The sequence below is a fragment of the Onychostruthus taczanowskii genome, unplaced genomic scaffold (assembly GCF_017590055.1).
Source record: "Onychostruthus taczanowskii isolate IOZ18803 unplaced genomic scaffold, ASM1759005v1 scaffold10, whole genome shotgun sequence".
In the NCBI taxonomy this organism is placed as follows: Eukaryota; Metazoa; Chordata; class Aves; order Passeriformes; family Passeridae; genus Onychostruthus; species Onychostruthus taczanowskii.
Window position 1 is genome coordinate 9,025,464 of NW_024496526.1, and position 15,680 is coordinate 9,041,143.

At 43.5% G+C, this 15,680-nt stretch overlaps 1 protein-coding gene across 3 annotated transcripts in view; it reads right to left on the minus strand.

Moving 5' to 3' along the window:
* The window catches only part of PARP14 (poly(ADP-ribose) polymerase family member 14), a 37,070-nt gene extending 22,001 nt beyond the window's left edge, over nucleotides 1-15,069 (minus strand). The window contains exons 1-17 of one of the 3 annotated variants that reach the window (XM_041405025.1): nucleotides 14,832-15,069; nucleotides 14,622-14,728; nucleotides 14,503-14,536; nucleotides 13,488-13,562; nucleotides 12,610-12,807; nucleotides 12,165-12,449; nucleotides 11,042-11,278; nucleotides 7,882-10,136; nucleotides 6,768-7,001; nucleotides 6,263-6,484; nucleotides 5,176-5,257; nucleotides 4,108-4,257; nucleotides 3,545-3,607; nucleotides 2,501-2,668; nucleotides 1,464-1,676; nucleotides 772-1,359; nucleotides 144-289 (exon numbers count right to left, since the gene is read on the minus strand). In XM_041405025.1, the coding sequence (XP_041260959.1) occupies nucleotides 144-289; nucleotides 772-1,359; nucleotides 1,464-1,676; nucleotides 2,501-2,668; nucleotides 3,545-3,607; nucleotides 4,108-4,257; nucleotides 5,176-5,257; nucleotides 6,263-6,484; nucleotides 6,768-7,001; nucleotides 7,882-10,136; nucleotides 11,042-11,278; nucleotides 12,165-12,449; nucleotides 12,610-12,807; nucleotides 13,488-13,562; nucleotides 14,503-14,536; nucleotides 14,622-14,728; nucleotides 14,832-15,030 (5,256 nt within the window). In that variant the 5' untranslated portion in view covers nucleotides 15,031-15,069. Of the gene's footprint in view, nucleotides 1-143; nucleotides 290-771; nucleotides 1,360-1,457; nucleotides 1,677-2,500; nucleotides 2,669-3,544; nucleotides 3,608-4,107; nucleotides 4,258-5,175; nucleotides 5,258-6,262; nucleotides 6,485-6,767; nucleotides 7,002-7,881; nucleotides 10,137-11,041; nucleotides 11,279-12,164; nucleotides 12,450-12,609; nucleotides 12,808-13,487; nucleotides 13,563-14,502; nucleotides 14,537-14,621; nucleotides 14,729-14,831 lie in introns of all 3 variants that reach the window. The other 2 variants (XM_041405016.1, XM_041405031.1) reach the window with 2 other exon arrangements.
* Nucleotides 15,070-15,680: the final 611 nt, after the last annotated feature.

Below are 15,680 nucleotides of genomic sequence, written 5' to 3' on the forward strand. Positions count from 1 at the left end.
ATTAAGGCTGAATAAAGTTAACGACAGCCAGAAAGACTCGTCCCAACTTTAGAAATCCATGGGGAAGTTCTTTTTCTATTACCGGTATCCTTCATCACTTGCCATTAAGTTATTTATGCTTAGAAATGATGACTTGCTTTTACCTTTTCAATTCTGAATAACTGACAGGTCTGCAGAAACCTTTGTTCCACATCTTTATACTCTTTTGAGTCTGGTTTTAGTTCCACTATTTTGGTTTGCTCATTTTCCATAGGGTCCCACATTGGAGGGAGCACTGTTGACTTTTGATCTGCAGAAGAAACACTCATATTTAATCACAGATCAATCATATTCACCCAAATCCCCTGCCTAAAATTAAACACGAACTGCTACAAATCCTTCTAGAAGTCCACACATCTTGCTTATGGATGACTTGGAAAGGATCTCCCTGTATTGTAAAGGACCAGCAGTAAATGGAAGAGGGAATGGCTCAAGAACAGAAGTGAGCTGAGATCTAGCATGACGGTTGCTACAAGAACATTATTGCTAGTAAGCATGCTAAGAACATCAGAACATCACTAAGAACATTACTCTCTTTTCAAAATGTTTCAAATAGCTGCCAACTTCTTTTATTTGCCAGTTCGGTTCCTTTCTACATTCTCCAGAAAAACACCTGCACAAAGCTCCTAACACGTATTTTAAATATTCTCACCATTCCCTTTTCCTTTCTCTTACTGGATGCAATCAGGTTGTCACATGGGAACATCAGTCTGTCAAGATGCTTTTCCTTACCCTCAGATTTGTCAATACGTATAATGGATATCTCTCTTTCTTGGGCATCCACAGCAGTCCTATGTTCCACATCCACTGTGTATATTTGCTCACCAATGATGACTTCCACAGTTTTCTGCTTTCTCATGTAAGCGTTTTCCAACTCCACATTTGTGAGACTGTTGAAGGGTACATAGGAACCCTTTTCACTATATTTCCATTCAACTGAATTTTGTAGAAGTTTTGCCTGGGTCTCTTTAGTAGCTTTTATCTTGAGGATCATTTTATGAACAGCTGAAGAAGCCAGGCAGACATCTTTTGCAATCCCTGAAATTTCAATAGAGGTACTCTTCAAATTAAGACAAATTTTTAATTTCTTTTCTAGGTCATCCAGTTCTTCATAGTCTTCTTCATCAAAATGAGAGATAGTCTCATCTACAATTTCTGTATGAGATTGTTCTCTTGAAATTGCACTTCTCAGCCACTTTTCGGCTTCTTCCACTTCTTTTTTATTTTCACCACAAATCTGCATAATAGCCAGGTCGATTTTCTTTTCCAAAACCACTTTGGTTTTTTCCTTTGGGGAATGCTTCTCAGAGCTCCAGAGTGCTACATTGAAATACATAAATGTTGTCATTAATATTAATATTTTTTAGCTGGTGTAAACAGATTGATCTATAACCCGTATTTAAGTGACATCTCCTTACATTTACCCATGTGATATGCCTTGGAAACAAATGATTTGATTCGTCTTGCAGTAGACCGTTCTCTTTTCTGCATGCTTGCTTGGAACACACTCATCAGATGTGGCTGAAAGATGACAACTTTAATGGTTTTCACAGACGTAGCAGAATTCCTTTTTGCAAAGTCAGTTACTGCATCTATGATGTTGTCAGCTACCTCAGCTGGATTGCGGCGTGCCTCTCCTGAAAAAAGTTGCAGATATTTTGCTCTAGAAAGTGTAAATAACTGTTACAGGTGATTAAAACATCTTTAAAAGAAGAGCTGTGAACATACCCACACAATCACCTGGATCATAAACAGGCTGAGAATAATGTCAGGCTGGCAATCAAGAAAGGTTTCTATTTATCAGGAAAAAAAAGTGGGGGACCACCTCTCCAGTAAGAGAAAAATGGAAGTTGCCTTTTGTTGGCTTGGCAACCATCAGGTTACGATGTAGATGATATGGCTTGGGTAACTAACAAGCCACAAGCCTGCTGCTCAGTGACCCGGTAGTCCATTGCCTGCTCAAAATGCAAGCCTAGTTTTATTCATGCAAGAGGTTCCCACGTGCATGGGGTGCAGTTCTGGATTCTCAAGAACAAGAGAAGAAAAAGGGCCAATGTGGGCTTTTTGACATTTGTATCAATCCTACTTGTGCAGCTGCTGGCCAGAGTTCCATCACCTGCTGATTTCAGCAATGGAGAAGCAGGTCCCTGGCTACTCTCTGATCAGCTGCCCACACATACCAGGCTGCAGGTTCTTCAGCAAGCACAGACATGCCTTTAAATCCCTGCTAGCAAGGAAGTGCTGGCTTTAGAAAACTCATGCTCTTGATGTACTAGGTCACTGCAAGGAGTGAAGCTTTCTAACTTCCCTAAGCCTCTAATAACATTTTTAAAGACTGCTTATTTCCAAATATATTTTCACCACATAATAACCTCTCCAGATAAATCAAACTCATCACTTGAGCCCTGAGATCAGCAGAATCACAAGGACTGAACCCTTTCCAGAAAAGGGAGACACAGACCTGTTCCAACTGCTGGCAAGGCAACAGAGGCGTACTGCCGCAGGTCACACTCCTGGAGCACCTGGGAAACCAGGGACCTGATATCATTTTGGTAAACAAAATGCATTATTTTTTTACACGGCAGGTTTCCTGCTTCGGTGATGATATAGTTCTTGTCAGTTTGCTGGGCTGAAAAATAAGTAGGAAAAAATAATCAACAATTATCCCCAATATAGATGTGTACTGGGCCTCATTAGGAAATGAGAAATGGTGAAAAATATGCCCCAGGATAAGCTTTGTGTCTCCTTCCATAAAGTGAGCAACCCCTTCACTCAGTTTTCTCTTCCAAGGCACAAGAACTCAGTCTATTTTTGTAAAATATTTGCCTCCTTTGACAAATAAATTTAGTTTGTGCCTTTATTTGTCAGGTTTGCTCAGTAAACTTGGAGAACTTCATGCAGACTGGCACTCTGTCTATACACACACACACAAATATGCCATCTACCTGCAGGCCACCTAGCCCTCTTGGCCTGTGCAAGAACAGCTTGTTTACCTCAGATCTCTTCCACATAGTTCTTTTCATTTGGTTGGTCTTCCAAGTTGACCTCCACACCTGCGTATTTTCCCACTTCCCTTATTTTCTGGTGTTTTAAACCACATACTCATCCATTTTTACTCCTCTTTCATTACAGCTGCTGTCTAACAGCAGTATTTGGCCTACAAATGGTTGCTCTATTAACATTTTTGCGAGCATCACCCCTTGCTCATGGCTCTGTTTGATGTTGACTCTGTTTTTATCAAGGAAATCTTTACTGGAATAAGAGGATAACAATAACAATAGATTTGGATCTTTATGTGTGCTTAGAAGCTGTCTCCTCCTGAATATTTTTCTCTTCCTTCCCTCATTAGATGTTTTACAAATATCACATTAACTGATTAAAAACTAGTTGCTGTAACACAGTGTGTAACAGATGGAACTGCATTAGTCAGTACTGAGAAAGTATTCCAAGAGATTCCCTGCCATGCACTAACATCTTTGGAAAGGTCAGAAATGCTGTACCATACCTAGTACACCACATTCATCTTCAACTGCTCTTCCAGCACCATTCAGAATTGCTCTGGAGACACCTTAAATGAGAAGAGCAACATGGATCCACTGTTACTGCGTTGAAGTCCCATGTGAGGAGAACTGTATGCCTCGTCACATCTAGAACGTCTCAATTCTGATAACATTACAGATTTTAAATTAAAAACACTGTAGCCAAAATTTTAGCTTTATAAGCTTTTCAATTCAAATTGCTGTTTTGAGTACCTAAAAAGTTTCACTGAGGTCAAAACCTCACTGACATTTGGCTCCTCCTTTAGTCTGAGAGGTGTTCTATAAAAAGATTTTTAGTTTCTCTTTCTGCAAGGGAGTCTTAAACATGCCGTCCTGTAATATAGATAAACAAGTGAATCAAGTTCAGACATTTCCTAATTGACCTTTTGTACCCTAAGAAGCAAAACAGAAACTACACTGTGAAACAAATAAAAGGGTTCAAAACATTGAAGAAAAATACTTGCTCCTCTTCTTTCCCAGCCCTTCCAAGCACACATACTTTTTTCACACGTAGTATCAATTAAAATACCTGTTTTGAGGCTGAAGGTTGGGTTTGTTATGTTTACAATGGCATCTCCCTCCTCCTTGGTAATATCACCTTCTGCCACCCGGAACACAACAGAGCCAATTGTCATTTCAGGCACATTTTGTGCTGAGGTTGAAGGGACAGCAGAAAAAGCTGCAGGGGAAGAAATACAGACCCTGAGCAGAAAGGAGTGACTGGGTACAATGCCTACAGAGACCAGTTTGGTTACAGACTCGGCCTGTGGAAAGGACTGCCTGCCATGCTATCTGAAAATCATTCCTTCTCACAGGAATCTGCACTCAACCTGCAGTCCTTCCCATCATTTCTGTCATGGCAGGATGGCAGGGAAAATGTGTTTTGCTGCACACCTGTCATGCAGACACTACTTAGTGACATTTTACCACTGCAAAACTCCAATGCAAGAAAGCAGCAAACTTTCCAAGTCTCACTCCCTTTTTCCTGTGTCTCACAAGAGTTTCCAAGCAGGTTTTCTACTTCTTGAAAAGGTGGAACTTTTTACCCATGTGTTGCTTGTAAAATCATAATTAAGTTTTCGACATGTAACTCATTTTTCTACAGGCTGCACTTCCATTAAGATGGATAATACCAAAGACATTTCAATTTGGTTTTGCTATTAATTTGAACACATAAAAGATTTAAGAATATTTCAAAGAGACTATTTCAACACACATACCCAGGATCTAACCTGCCTTCCCAGGACAGAGGAAGGAACTGCCTTGTTCACAGTTTAATCTACTGCTGCAGCAATGAAAGAAAAAGCACTGCTTATGCCCTTGACACCTTATGGCTTCTGCTGTTCCAATTTTGAGGGGAGCTATCCAGATGCAGAATCACAGGAACACTTTTTTTCTTAGCATCTCTAACACTATTTCAGACGTAACAGACACTCAACCTGAAAATATGGCCTTTACAGCAGCCACTCAGACTTTGGGAATGACATGCTCACCAAGCAAGTATCTAAATACCCATAATGAATGCATTCCCTGGAATACTTGAAGAAAATAATTTTAAAAAATCAGTAGGTACACAACTTCTGTGAATAAACCTTACCTGTGCTCTGGCTAGCATCATTTGAAGAAGGCTTCTGCCCTTTAACAGCTACAGACCTGTTTTCAAGTTCATCTGAAAATTCCTAGAGAATGAAATTACAATCAACCCCTGCAGAAGTCTTCACACAGTAGAAACAAAGGTTTGCAAAGTGAAGCTAAAAAGCATTTAGAAAGAACTAATTCAGAAAGAACATCATCTGCCATAATCCTGATGGCAAGTCCTGACAGATGTTGTTCTCAGAGGGCAAGGCTGTTCAGTGTGAGCAACACAAAATCACAAATAACTGAGCCAAAGCCCTAGCTACCATTCCACAGGGATACAGCAGCAGAAGGCATCCTTACAGCCAGTGAGTAGCTCACAGTAGCTCAGTTCTTGCAGGGACTGACACCCTTCTCCGTGCACAACAGCTCAGGCTTTGACACAGCAGCCCTCACGTTTAGCCTTTCAAAATGTCATGAAAGCTCTTGCACAAAGTACAGAAGGCAACAGATGCAGAAACACATCTGGACATCAATTCACAGTGTGAATGCTCTCTTTCAGTGTGACATGAATACCATGAGTGTGGATATAAAAAATTATGCTAAAGAGACACCAAAGAGAGGGGGATGGAGAATACTTATATGTTTCTACTGGAGAAGTTTACCAGCACAGCAATCCTAGCACAAAGATTCCTCCTAAAAAGACACCAGCACTCCATTAAAAGCACACCTGTTTGCCAAGGATGCAGGTACTGAAGCAGTAGTTACAGCAAGCTTCTCTGACCTACAGACTGAAGAATTAGGTGAGTTTATGAGATAAAGAGTAATTACACTTCTGTATGAATTACAAAATATTTGTATTGTACTTATTCCCAGGAAACAGAAAGGATATGAAGGAGCAGGACTGTACTTGATACTTAGGTGACCATGGGAGGTAGAACCAAAAAGACAACTTTCAGTGCAGATGAGAGAGACTGTCAGCAAACTTTTTCTTTAGTATAAGAACAAGCACCTTGCAGATTCTTTGAATATCATCAGATAGGCAAGTATCATGAGACAGACTCAGATACACCATAATATAATAGAGAGAGGAAACCACAGTAACTCACCTGAATATTAGCTGTGTCTTTTGTGTGCAACAGGAAGTGAACTTCTTCAAGAGAATTCACTCTGTTTTCACTACTGAATTCAAACACTTTGTCAAACAATAATTTAGCAACAACAGATCTTGGGAATTCTAAATTCCCTGTGCCAATTGCTGGAAAAGTAATTGATTTCAAAGACAGTTCTTCAGCAATCTCCAGGCATTTTGTGATTATGTCACCCAAGACCTGTAAAGCACAATTATTTTCTCAGTTACTGGAGGTATTTTTTCCCAGTATGTGCAATGTAACACTTTCCCTTTCAGCTATCTCTTAACATTAAAATACAATTAATTCTATACACAAGGAATTCACAAGGAATTTATTAGTCAACATGGGATCAGCCCACAGTTAAAAAACAGTGAGTCAAACTCTCTTATCTTCTATGACACTGTCTCTCATTTCAGAGGAAAACTGGCATTAAACACACTATAAATCCCAGAAAAAATCAGGCAAATAAAGACCCTTTTACCTTTGAAGGTGTGTTTTTCTGGGACCAGGCAGGTACCACAGCATGAAGTACAACACTGCAAGCCAGATTGTAACCTTCAGTTTTCAACACAGATCCTTCCTCAGGTGTTCTTCCTCCACCTTCTTTGTTCAAGCCTGTCTGAAGCATTGGCCCTGCCTTGCTTAGCAAAGCTTTACCAAGTGGCCCTTTGTCAAGCTGGAGATCTTTGCCAACACTGACAACAACAATGGATGTCTGAAAAACACACAAGTAAAAACTCTAGCTTGTAAATTTAAATTTAAATTTTGCACTGGATAATCAAATACAGCTGCCTGGTGGTCTACAAGGTAAATTTTTTTTTTGGGACAGCAACCAGAGATAACAAAGTTTTAGAATAAACCAGAAATTATGCTCAATTCTAATATCATGAGTCTGCCCAAAGAAACACAAAACTGAGTTAACAATGAAATTAAATTCAGCCTAATGAGAATAACAATTCTGCATTCCTTGTTTATTCATTCTGCCTCCATTTGAAAAACATTTGTGCAAGTTTGTTCTCAAAGAGAGGCTCACAAACCAAAATCTGAGTTCACTGAGGTAGGCAGGGCCTCCCATGCATGGTTTAGGGGAACAAGCAGACGCTGAAGACAAACAAGACTTGGGGTAATCGAAGGAGAAAGAAGTGAGAAAAGCAGTAACTTATGAGAAAAGCAATAACTTATGAATAAGAGAAATACAAAGGGCACTGAACATTGTGTCACCCCCTACATTTAGCTTCTCTGGAAGGGCCCCATACACATTTTAACATATATTCTGCCCTGGCCAACTGGAGGACCTGCATGCACAAGCTGTGGGAAATATCCACTCCTCAGAGGTTTTGCAGAAGGGTCCTGAACGGAGCTGCTTCCAGTAGTGGCAATCCCAGCAAAGTATCTATCAGCCAGCTAACAGAAAGTGCAGGAGGCAACCAGAAATCAATTATCAAAATCACTGGTTCTCCATAGGAAGTGCAATACCAGCTGCATGTTTCATGTCAGTGTTCACCAATGACATTGGTTTTGTGTTCGTTAGTTTTAAAAAAAGACACAAAAGAACCCACTTTTTATTTCAAAAGGAGGTAATTTAGAACACTTACTGTAGCATCTTCAATGCTTCCTGTTTGCAGGATGATGTGAAGGCCTTCCTGAGTTGTTATGAATGGGAAGTTCTTAATATGCTTAGAAGTTCTCTTCTGCCTAGGTCGAGGAACTGAACTGACATGATGCAGTGGCCTGTAGGAAGCTGAAAACTCTGGAAACACTTCTCTAAATGCCCTGCTGAAAGCCTGAATGCTATCCTGTGCAAAACCGACAAGATGAACCTCCTTCAAGCTGCTGTTCCCCTTGGACTCTTCCAAGGTCTCCTTGATGGAGGATACAATGGAATAAGTACACAGTTCCATTGGGAAGCCAAAAATCCCTCCACTTATAGCAGGCAGAGCTATGGAACGATGCTTGTGTCTTTCAGCTAGTTGTAGACATTTTTTCACTGTCTTCTTCAACAAGTTCACACACATTTCTGACTTCTCCCTGCTCCACCTGGGCCCGACAGCGTGAATGACGTTCTTGCAGGGCAGCTTCCCGGCGCGCGTCATCGCTGCATCACCAGGCTCCAAATTCCCCACCTTCCTCACCAGCTCATCACACTCCTCCTGCAGTGCTGGCCCAGCTGCTCTTGACAGTGCCTCAGCCAGGCCACCAATGTGGTTTAGATCTTCATTAGATGCATTCACCACAACATCGACAGCATGAGTGCACAAGTCAGCTTCATAAAGTGCTATTACAGTTTCACCCATGGTCACCTCCATATGGAGCTTGCCTCTGTTAGGTTGTTCCTGATCTTTCAGCTGTTCTTCTGGCTGCTCTTCCAGTAGGACTAAACACTTGAACACTTCTTTTATATGGGGGGCCAAAAGGTGTGCTTGCTCTTTTAGATATGCCTTGGCTCCTGGCAAGTCAATCAGAACGCGCTTAAAATGCAGGCCAGACAGAATTTGCTCAACCAAGGTGACACACTCCAGCACTTTTGTCTTTGGCCCACTCAACAATATAACTTCACAGTTTTTCTGTGTGCTAAAGTCAACTTTCACACCTTTTTTTGATAAGGCAGCCCAATCATTGACCTTCTCTTTCTTAAAAAACTTTATGAGTGCCATCGGCTTTCCTTCAATGACCTTTTGCACCTCTGTGTTTTCATCTACGAAGTTGGAAAATTCCTCAAAGGCTTTTGCTACAGCTTCAGAAAGACCAGCAATCACAATCTGACTCTCTGCCCGAGTGACTGCTACAGCTCCATTACAGCAGTTTTCCTTGGCCAGCATCTGCCATTCCTCCTTCTGGAGGACTGACTCATCCTCCAAAGTAATACTTTTGTGGTCCAGTTCTCTCTTTATTTCTTCCTCTGCTTTTAGGAGATCTTCAGGAGCATTCCCTTTCAGGATGATCTCTCCTGCACCAAGCTCATAAAAAACATTAATTTCTTTTGATATAAACAGGCCCTGTGACAGGGTTTCATTATCAATATGCTCTAAAAACTGAAAAATGTAAGGGTGGACATTAATTTTTTTCTTTGCCATTTTGTGTACATGATCAAGTATTTCTCCTTTTACTTTGTAAACTTCCTCAGGCACTCCAGATAGGTTAATGCTTTTCTGCAAATTATCGTAAGTTATTTGCAGGTCTGGGAACTCTGTAAGAAATTTTTCTTCCAGACCAGTAATCCGTAAAATTCCATATTCCCCCGGATTCACTGCCTTTACTTTCAGTTCAGTTCTTTGCTTTTCTCTTTCAATTTCTCTGGTGACCTTTTCGATCAGAAGCTTCAGTTCTTGTTCAACCTTCTTCACAACTTCTTTTTCACCTACTATAACATGTAAATCCTTGGAAATATTTGGGATCATCAGAACTTCATCATGGGGAAAGCTGTTCCTAATGGCTTCCCATACCTCTGTGCTTACTTGACATTGAATTGCTTCATATTTTGATATGGTGTGTGAAAATGCTGTGGAAACTTCTTTTTTCCATGTCTTGACCAATCTAGATACTGATCTCTTCCGCTCAGAAAAAACAGCTGAAGGATGCAAAGTAACTGTTGGATCTGCACAGAGGGCATCAGGCCACTCTGGCACACAATTACACTTTGCCATTTCATTATTTATTGCCTCAATTAATCTACTATTTCCTTGCAAATAATTCCAGATATAGGGATCCAGAGGCAATGTAATTGAATCTGGTTTCTTTATCTGTGGCCCTTCCTTTCCATATAGAGCTGTTTCCAGTGAGGTGTAGTAAGGATAGACAAAGATTGGCGTTTTGTTGAGGGAATGCTTCTTTGCCAGGATATTTGTTACATCTAAAACAAACAAACAACCCCCCAAGTTATTAATGTCAGCACTTAAGATCTTCTCTTTTGTTTTGGGTTTTTTTAATTGTTTGGGGGTTTTTAAACTGTATTTTCTATACAATAATATTATTTTTAAGAACATTTTTAGATTGATTGATTTAGATTGATTTCCTCCACTTCCCAAACAGAAATAATTCCAGATTTTTGAAGAATTATTCATTTTAAATGCCAGAAACTAAGTTGAATAGAGACAGTCAAGCAGAACAGCATCCACCTCTGGGAGGAGGTGTGCATATTCTGCCCCCACTTCTCTTGTATGCTGTACTTGAAGTGCCCAGCTCCAGTTGTCTGGGCTATTACTCAGCAGTTCAAACCACAGCTCCTCTGTTTTCCCAAAAGACCATCTCTTTTCTTCAACTCCTCTTCAATTCTCCCCTTCACTGCAATGCCTCCAGCTTCTCCCTTGTCCTACACTTTTCACAGTCACTCATCTTTCTGCCACTGACTTGACAACCCACTGCAGCTGCTCTCCAGCCAAAAAGCTGCCCAAGAAATTGTCCTGAGATGAGCCACACTGGGCATGTTGCCATGGCTGGTGGCCAAGACGGCAGGCGGGGGGGAAATCCCCTCTGCCCACGGGGCTGTGCACTCTCCATGGAACTCAAACTGCAACCTGAACTCTGTAAGGATCAAGGCCTGGGTGAAATAAACTGTCTAGAAAATGAAAAATTCTATGCCTTATGTCCAGCTGGTCCAAAACTGAAGCTTCCACTCCAGTTAGCATGAGACCTGCGGGCAAAGCACCACGTCTGCGGTTTTACAAGGGCAAATGAGGCATTTCTCTAGAAAATCCACATTTTGGTCTTTAAATGAGAGGTTCTCAAAGAAATAATGGCTCTGCATTTCTGCATTACCTTTGTGGTCACCAAATGTAATGACAGCTGCATCTTCATCAGGCAGCAGTTGAACATCCACCGTCTGCGCACCGCCGTACTTCTCATTTTCAAAGTAGATGGTTATATAGTGACTGGAGGTGTTGGGTGGTATATTTTCAGCCCTAACACTTTTTGTTTGCTCAAGGCACCGTGCAGTAATGTTTTGTTCCCTTGCTCTCTGGTTTTGATTCAGCTTTTTAGCAAATTCCTCTGCATCTAGAAAGAGAAAGGAGAAGAAAAAAAGAAAAGATCAAACTTAGAGCTTGTTTTTCTACCACGATGTTAGCAGACTATTACTGTGTACGCTGATCAAAGCACTGAATTACAAAATCAGTCCAGAGCTGCCCACAAAGCTACTTCTTTCCACATATTCAGTATCTGTCACTTGGTGTTCCCCTCATGGTTGATCACAACTGTTGACAACAATGACTGCAGCCAGAATTTGCTACTAGTTTTCCTACTGACTATCATTGGGTTTCTTTAGCTCCAGCAGAAAACAACATCAGGTTCATTTTTAGGCTATGGCTTCGTACACAACTAATAAGACACAAGTTAACAATTCAAATTCTCTCCATTTTATAATACATTCTCATTTTGGCTATTTCCCCCCTGTTATCCTCACGCCATTTTTCCATCTGTCAAGGAAAAAAAATTAAGTTTCTTAAAGATCCACTTATTTCCTAAAGGCTACACCAAAAATTTAGGACTGGAGCATGACTTGAGAGACAAATCATTTCTAAGGCAGAAAAACCTACACCTTCTCTAAAGGGCAGCTTTTGGCAAGGACAGCTTTTACCATCAATCTGTTCTCAGACCAAGTACATCCTTCATTGCTTGTTTTAAGTTGTAGTTTGCTTTTAGTCCTACCTGTTGTGTTTACTATCCAAACCAGAGCTACCTCTCTTTCTGACTTGCACTGGCCTCTCTACCTCACAGATAGAGGTTATGGCATTAACTTTAGTAAAGTAAATCCTCCTTTAAAAGGACACAATATCAGATGAAACCTTAAAAATATGAAAGATAATGCTTCCAGCTCAATCTCACTCACACACACACAAACATGTAGCTAATAAAAAGAGCTTCAACTCTGACACTCTCTTACCAGTATTTCCAGTAAAAGTAACTACAGCAGCACGTAACTCGGGTATCATTTCCACACTGAAGTCACCATCCTCCTCTGACAAGCCACTGACATTCTCTACCAGCAAAATTAACATGCAATCTTTGGTAGTGTCCTTCACATTCTCCAGCACAACTGCGGTGGGAAGCAGGGATCCTTCAGAGTTCTCCGCTTGGCACGAGTCCTGGGAAGCTGCCACTTGCCACGGCTTCACAACCAGATCAATTTTACTCAAGTGATGCTTTCTTTGCAAAACTTCTTGGGCATCTAGTCCCACAGAAAAACAGAGATGTCACAGCAGAGTAGCATGTTTAACAATAGCAATAATATACCATTTCTGCTTGGAGCAATGCCCATAGAGAGATCCTGCACCAGCAAAGGCCTATTTTTAAAAGGGAGCTTAAGCAGTGTAACACCCATAACATACCTTGCTCATCCTGAAAGGTGATGATTGCTTGGTCATCCTTTTTGACATAGGACTTAATTGGCCCCCCACCAGACCTCCTTTTACTTTCAAAGTACATTTCCAAAATCTCATCTTCTATTTCCTCCCCAAAGGCAGTGGTTACTACTACAGCAGAATTCCCAGAGGTTGCTTTCTCTGCTTCCAATTTCTCACATGATTCTGAAATAAAAGATCACACCCTAATGCCTTATGCAAAAATTTAGAAAAAAACCAAGCTCCCACACCACTTTTTGTTCAGATCACACTCAGGGTCAGGGAAAAGAACAGGGTAAGAATCCCAAACAAGTTAAGCACATCACCAGCAGGAGCTGCCGTACCAACACGTAGGGAGGAAATGCTTCAGTTCATCACCAGGCAAGGACAGCAGAAGTAAAAGATACAAAAGCCTTTTCACAAACACACAGTGAGGGGAACCAGTGCTCCCCATTCACAGTTCAGACATTGCTGTGGGTCACCTGGGGTCCATACCTGCTGGGTGCCACGGCTGCTCAGGTGTACCGGGGGTACACAGCTCCGGCACAGGGCTGCCCCAGCAGGGCTGGCAGCAGCTGGGAAGGTCTGGGTAGGGACAGCCTTAGCCAGAACAAAGGCCAGCATTCACTGCTGTCCCCAAAGGACGTGACCTGTCTGAGGCAGAGAGTGAAGTGAGGGCTCTAAAGGGACTCATAGAATGGAAAAAAATACATTTATTTCTTTTAGCCTGGGATCACAATTCCTATACTACATTAGACAAACAATACAAGCCACGAGGATGAGCAGGGCACTGCTGCAGCAGAAAGGTCCAGAAAACCAAAGGAGCAAGAATACAATGGTCACCACCAGGTAAGTGACACACTTACCTGTCTTCTCCTGCTGAGTACACACAGGAGTTTCCTTATTCTGGCAGATGGGAAGAGACCCCTGGCGTTCATTAACTAGAATAAATGACAACGGTTTCTCAGTTGCTGGGTACTTCAAGAAGAAAATGGACACATTAATGTACACAGAGGAGCTAACACAGCTTGAATTAAGTTTCATTTGACACTGTCAGAATCACAGACTTCCACAGACTCTTCTATTTTTAAATCAAATGTTGAGTTCAAGAAGCCTCGGGCATAAATGTCAGCACACAGTCATGCTGCATGAACCAGCATGAGCAGGTCCTGCCATGCACTACAGCACTCTCCTCACACAAAAAGCTGCACTGAACATAAGAAGTGTTGAGGACATCAGCCCTTAGGAGGAAGTGCCTTTGAAAACTGAGACCTCTGGAAGAGCCTCTATCAGGATGTGTTTGACCCAGCATGACTGCTCAGCTTCCTAGTTTAGAACAAGAGGAAATGCAGCTACATTAGAAAACAAAGGACAATGGTACGATTGACCAAACTGCTTTTGCAGCCTGTGCCCTCAGCCCTCACCTGCACAATCACCCCTCTATGCACAAGCAGGTGCTTTGAAAGCAGAGCTCAGCGAGCTGCATGGGCATTAGCCCTGTGTATATTGATTACTTCTGTGTGTACTGTCAGTCACACATTGATTAGCTATGTATTGGCCGTGTGTGTATTGATTAGTCCTGTGTGTGTATCAACCAGATGTGTATTGAGCAGCTGTGCGTGTATCGAATGTACAGTGTGCGCGTATTAGCCATGATAGCGTGGTTGGTCTGTCCGGTGCCTGGGATGTGGCTCGGGGACTACACCTTAGGAATTCCATCGTGTTTGGGATTCGGGAAGTGAACGGGAGCGCTGGGGAGAAGAACCAAAGCGCTACAGCGTCGTTCGGCCGGCCCGGCCAAGCAGCGGCTGCGCTGCTTCTCCACGCCCGCTCCCACGCAGGGCTCCCCGGACCCCCCGCCGCTCCTGCCGCAGCTCCTACCTGGCGCCTGGGTCCCGCCGGCCGGTCCCGGCTCCTGCAAGGGATCGAGAGGAGAGCGGTCAGCCGCGGCAACTCCCCCGCCCGGCCGGACCGCGCCCGCCTCACCGCGCCCGCCTCACCTGCGCGGGGTGGCCGTCCGCGGGCAGCGCGGTGACCTGCAGCGACAGCCGCTCTCCGGACCCCCACACGAGCTCGTGGGCCGGCCGGCTCAGCACCCGCTCCCTCACTGCCAACAGAGCAGGCACCGGTCAGGGGGATGCGGCCGCCCGCCCCGTCTGGCCGCGGGCATCGCCATCAGCCCCCCCGCTCCGCCCGGCCCGGGCGCTCACCCTCGGGGCGGGCGAAGCAGACGAGGATGTGCCCGGCCCCGCTGTCGGTCCCGGTCCGCAGCTCGCACTCGCCGCCGCCGGAGCGCTTGTGGCTCTGGAAGTAGCAGAGCAGCTTCTTCCTGAGCGCGGCCGGCGGCTCGGCGGGGCCCCAGTCCCCTCGCACCAGCAGCGGGAAGGAGCACGGCCGCTGCCCCTCCATGGCCGCCCGACCGCTCCTCTCCCGCCGCTTTCGCTTTCGGTTCCCGCAGAACCCGAGAATGCCTGGGGCTCCGCCCAGCGCCGGGAACAGCCTCCGCCTCCGGGCCCATTGCGCGGCCGGGGAGCTGCGCCCCGCCGCGCCTCCTCCCGGGGCAGGACAGGCCGCTCACCGCGCCCGGGCTGCGCGGCCGCTTGTGCAGAGCCGTCCAAGGGTCACAGTGTTTTCAGCCTCCGAGCTTACACTGCTTAACCACCGGCTAACACTCGCTCTCCCTCCCGTACCCTTTCAAATGAAGTCCATGATGCGAAGTAAAATTACCACTTTCATCATTCTTTGCCAGAGATGCTTCCACAACCATGAAAGGTTGCAATGGGTGTTTACTTCAAACCAACTTTTCAGCTAGCTGAGAAGTTTTCAACCGAGTGCTCAGGACTTTCTCTTCCAAAGGTTTGTTTCCAGCTATTTCGTGCTGTGTATTTTACCTTTGTGGCCAAATATGGGACACTAAAACAGCAGATAAATGAAGTTTTTCCCCCTAATTTCACTGAACGTTAAGAAATGGGTAAATAAATGTCATTAAAAATTACAAGCATCTAGCTAAGCCTAGGTATCATCAGATGCTCTGCTGAGTGACCCATGGGCATTGCCTT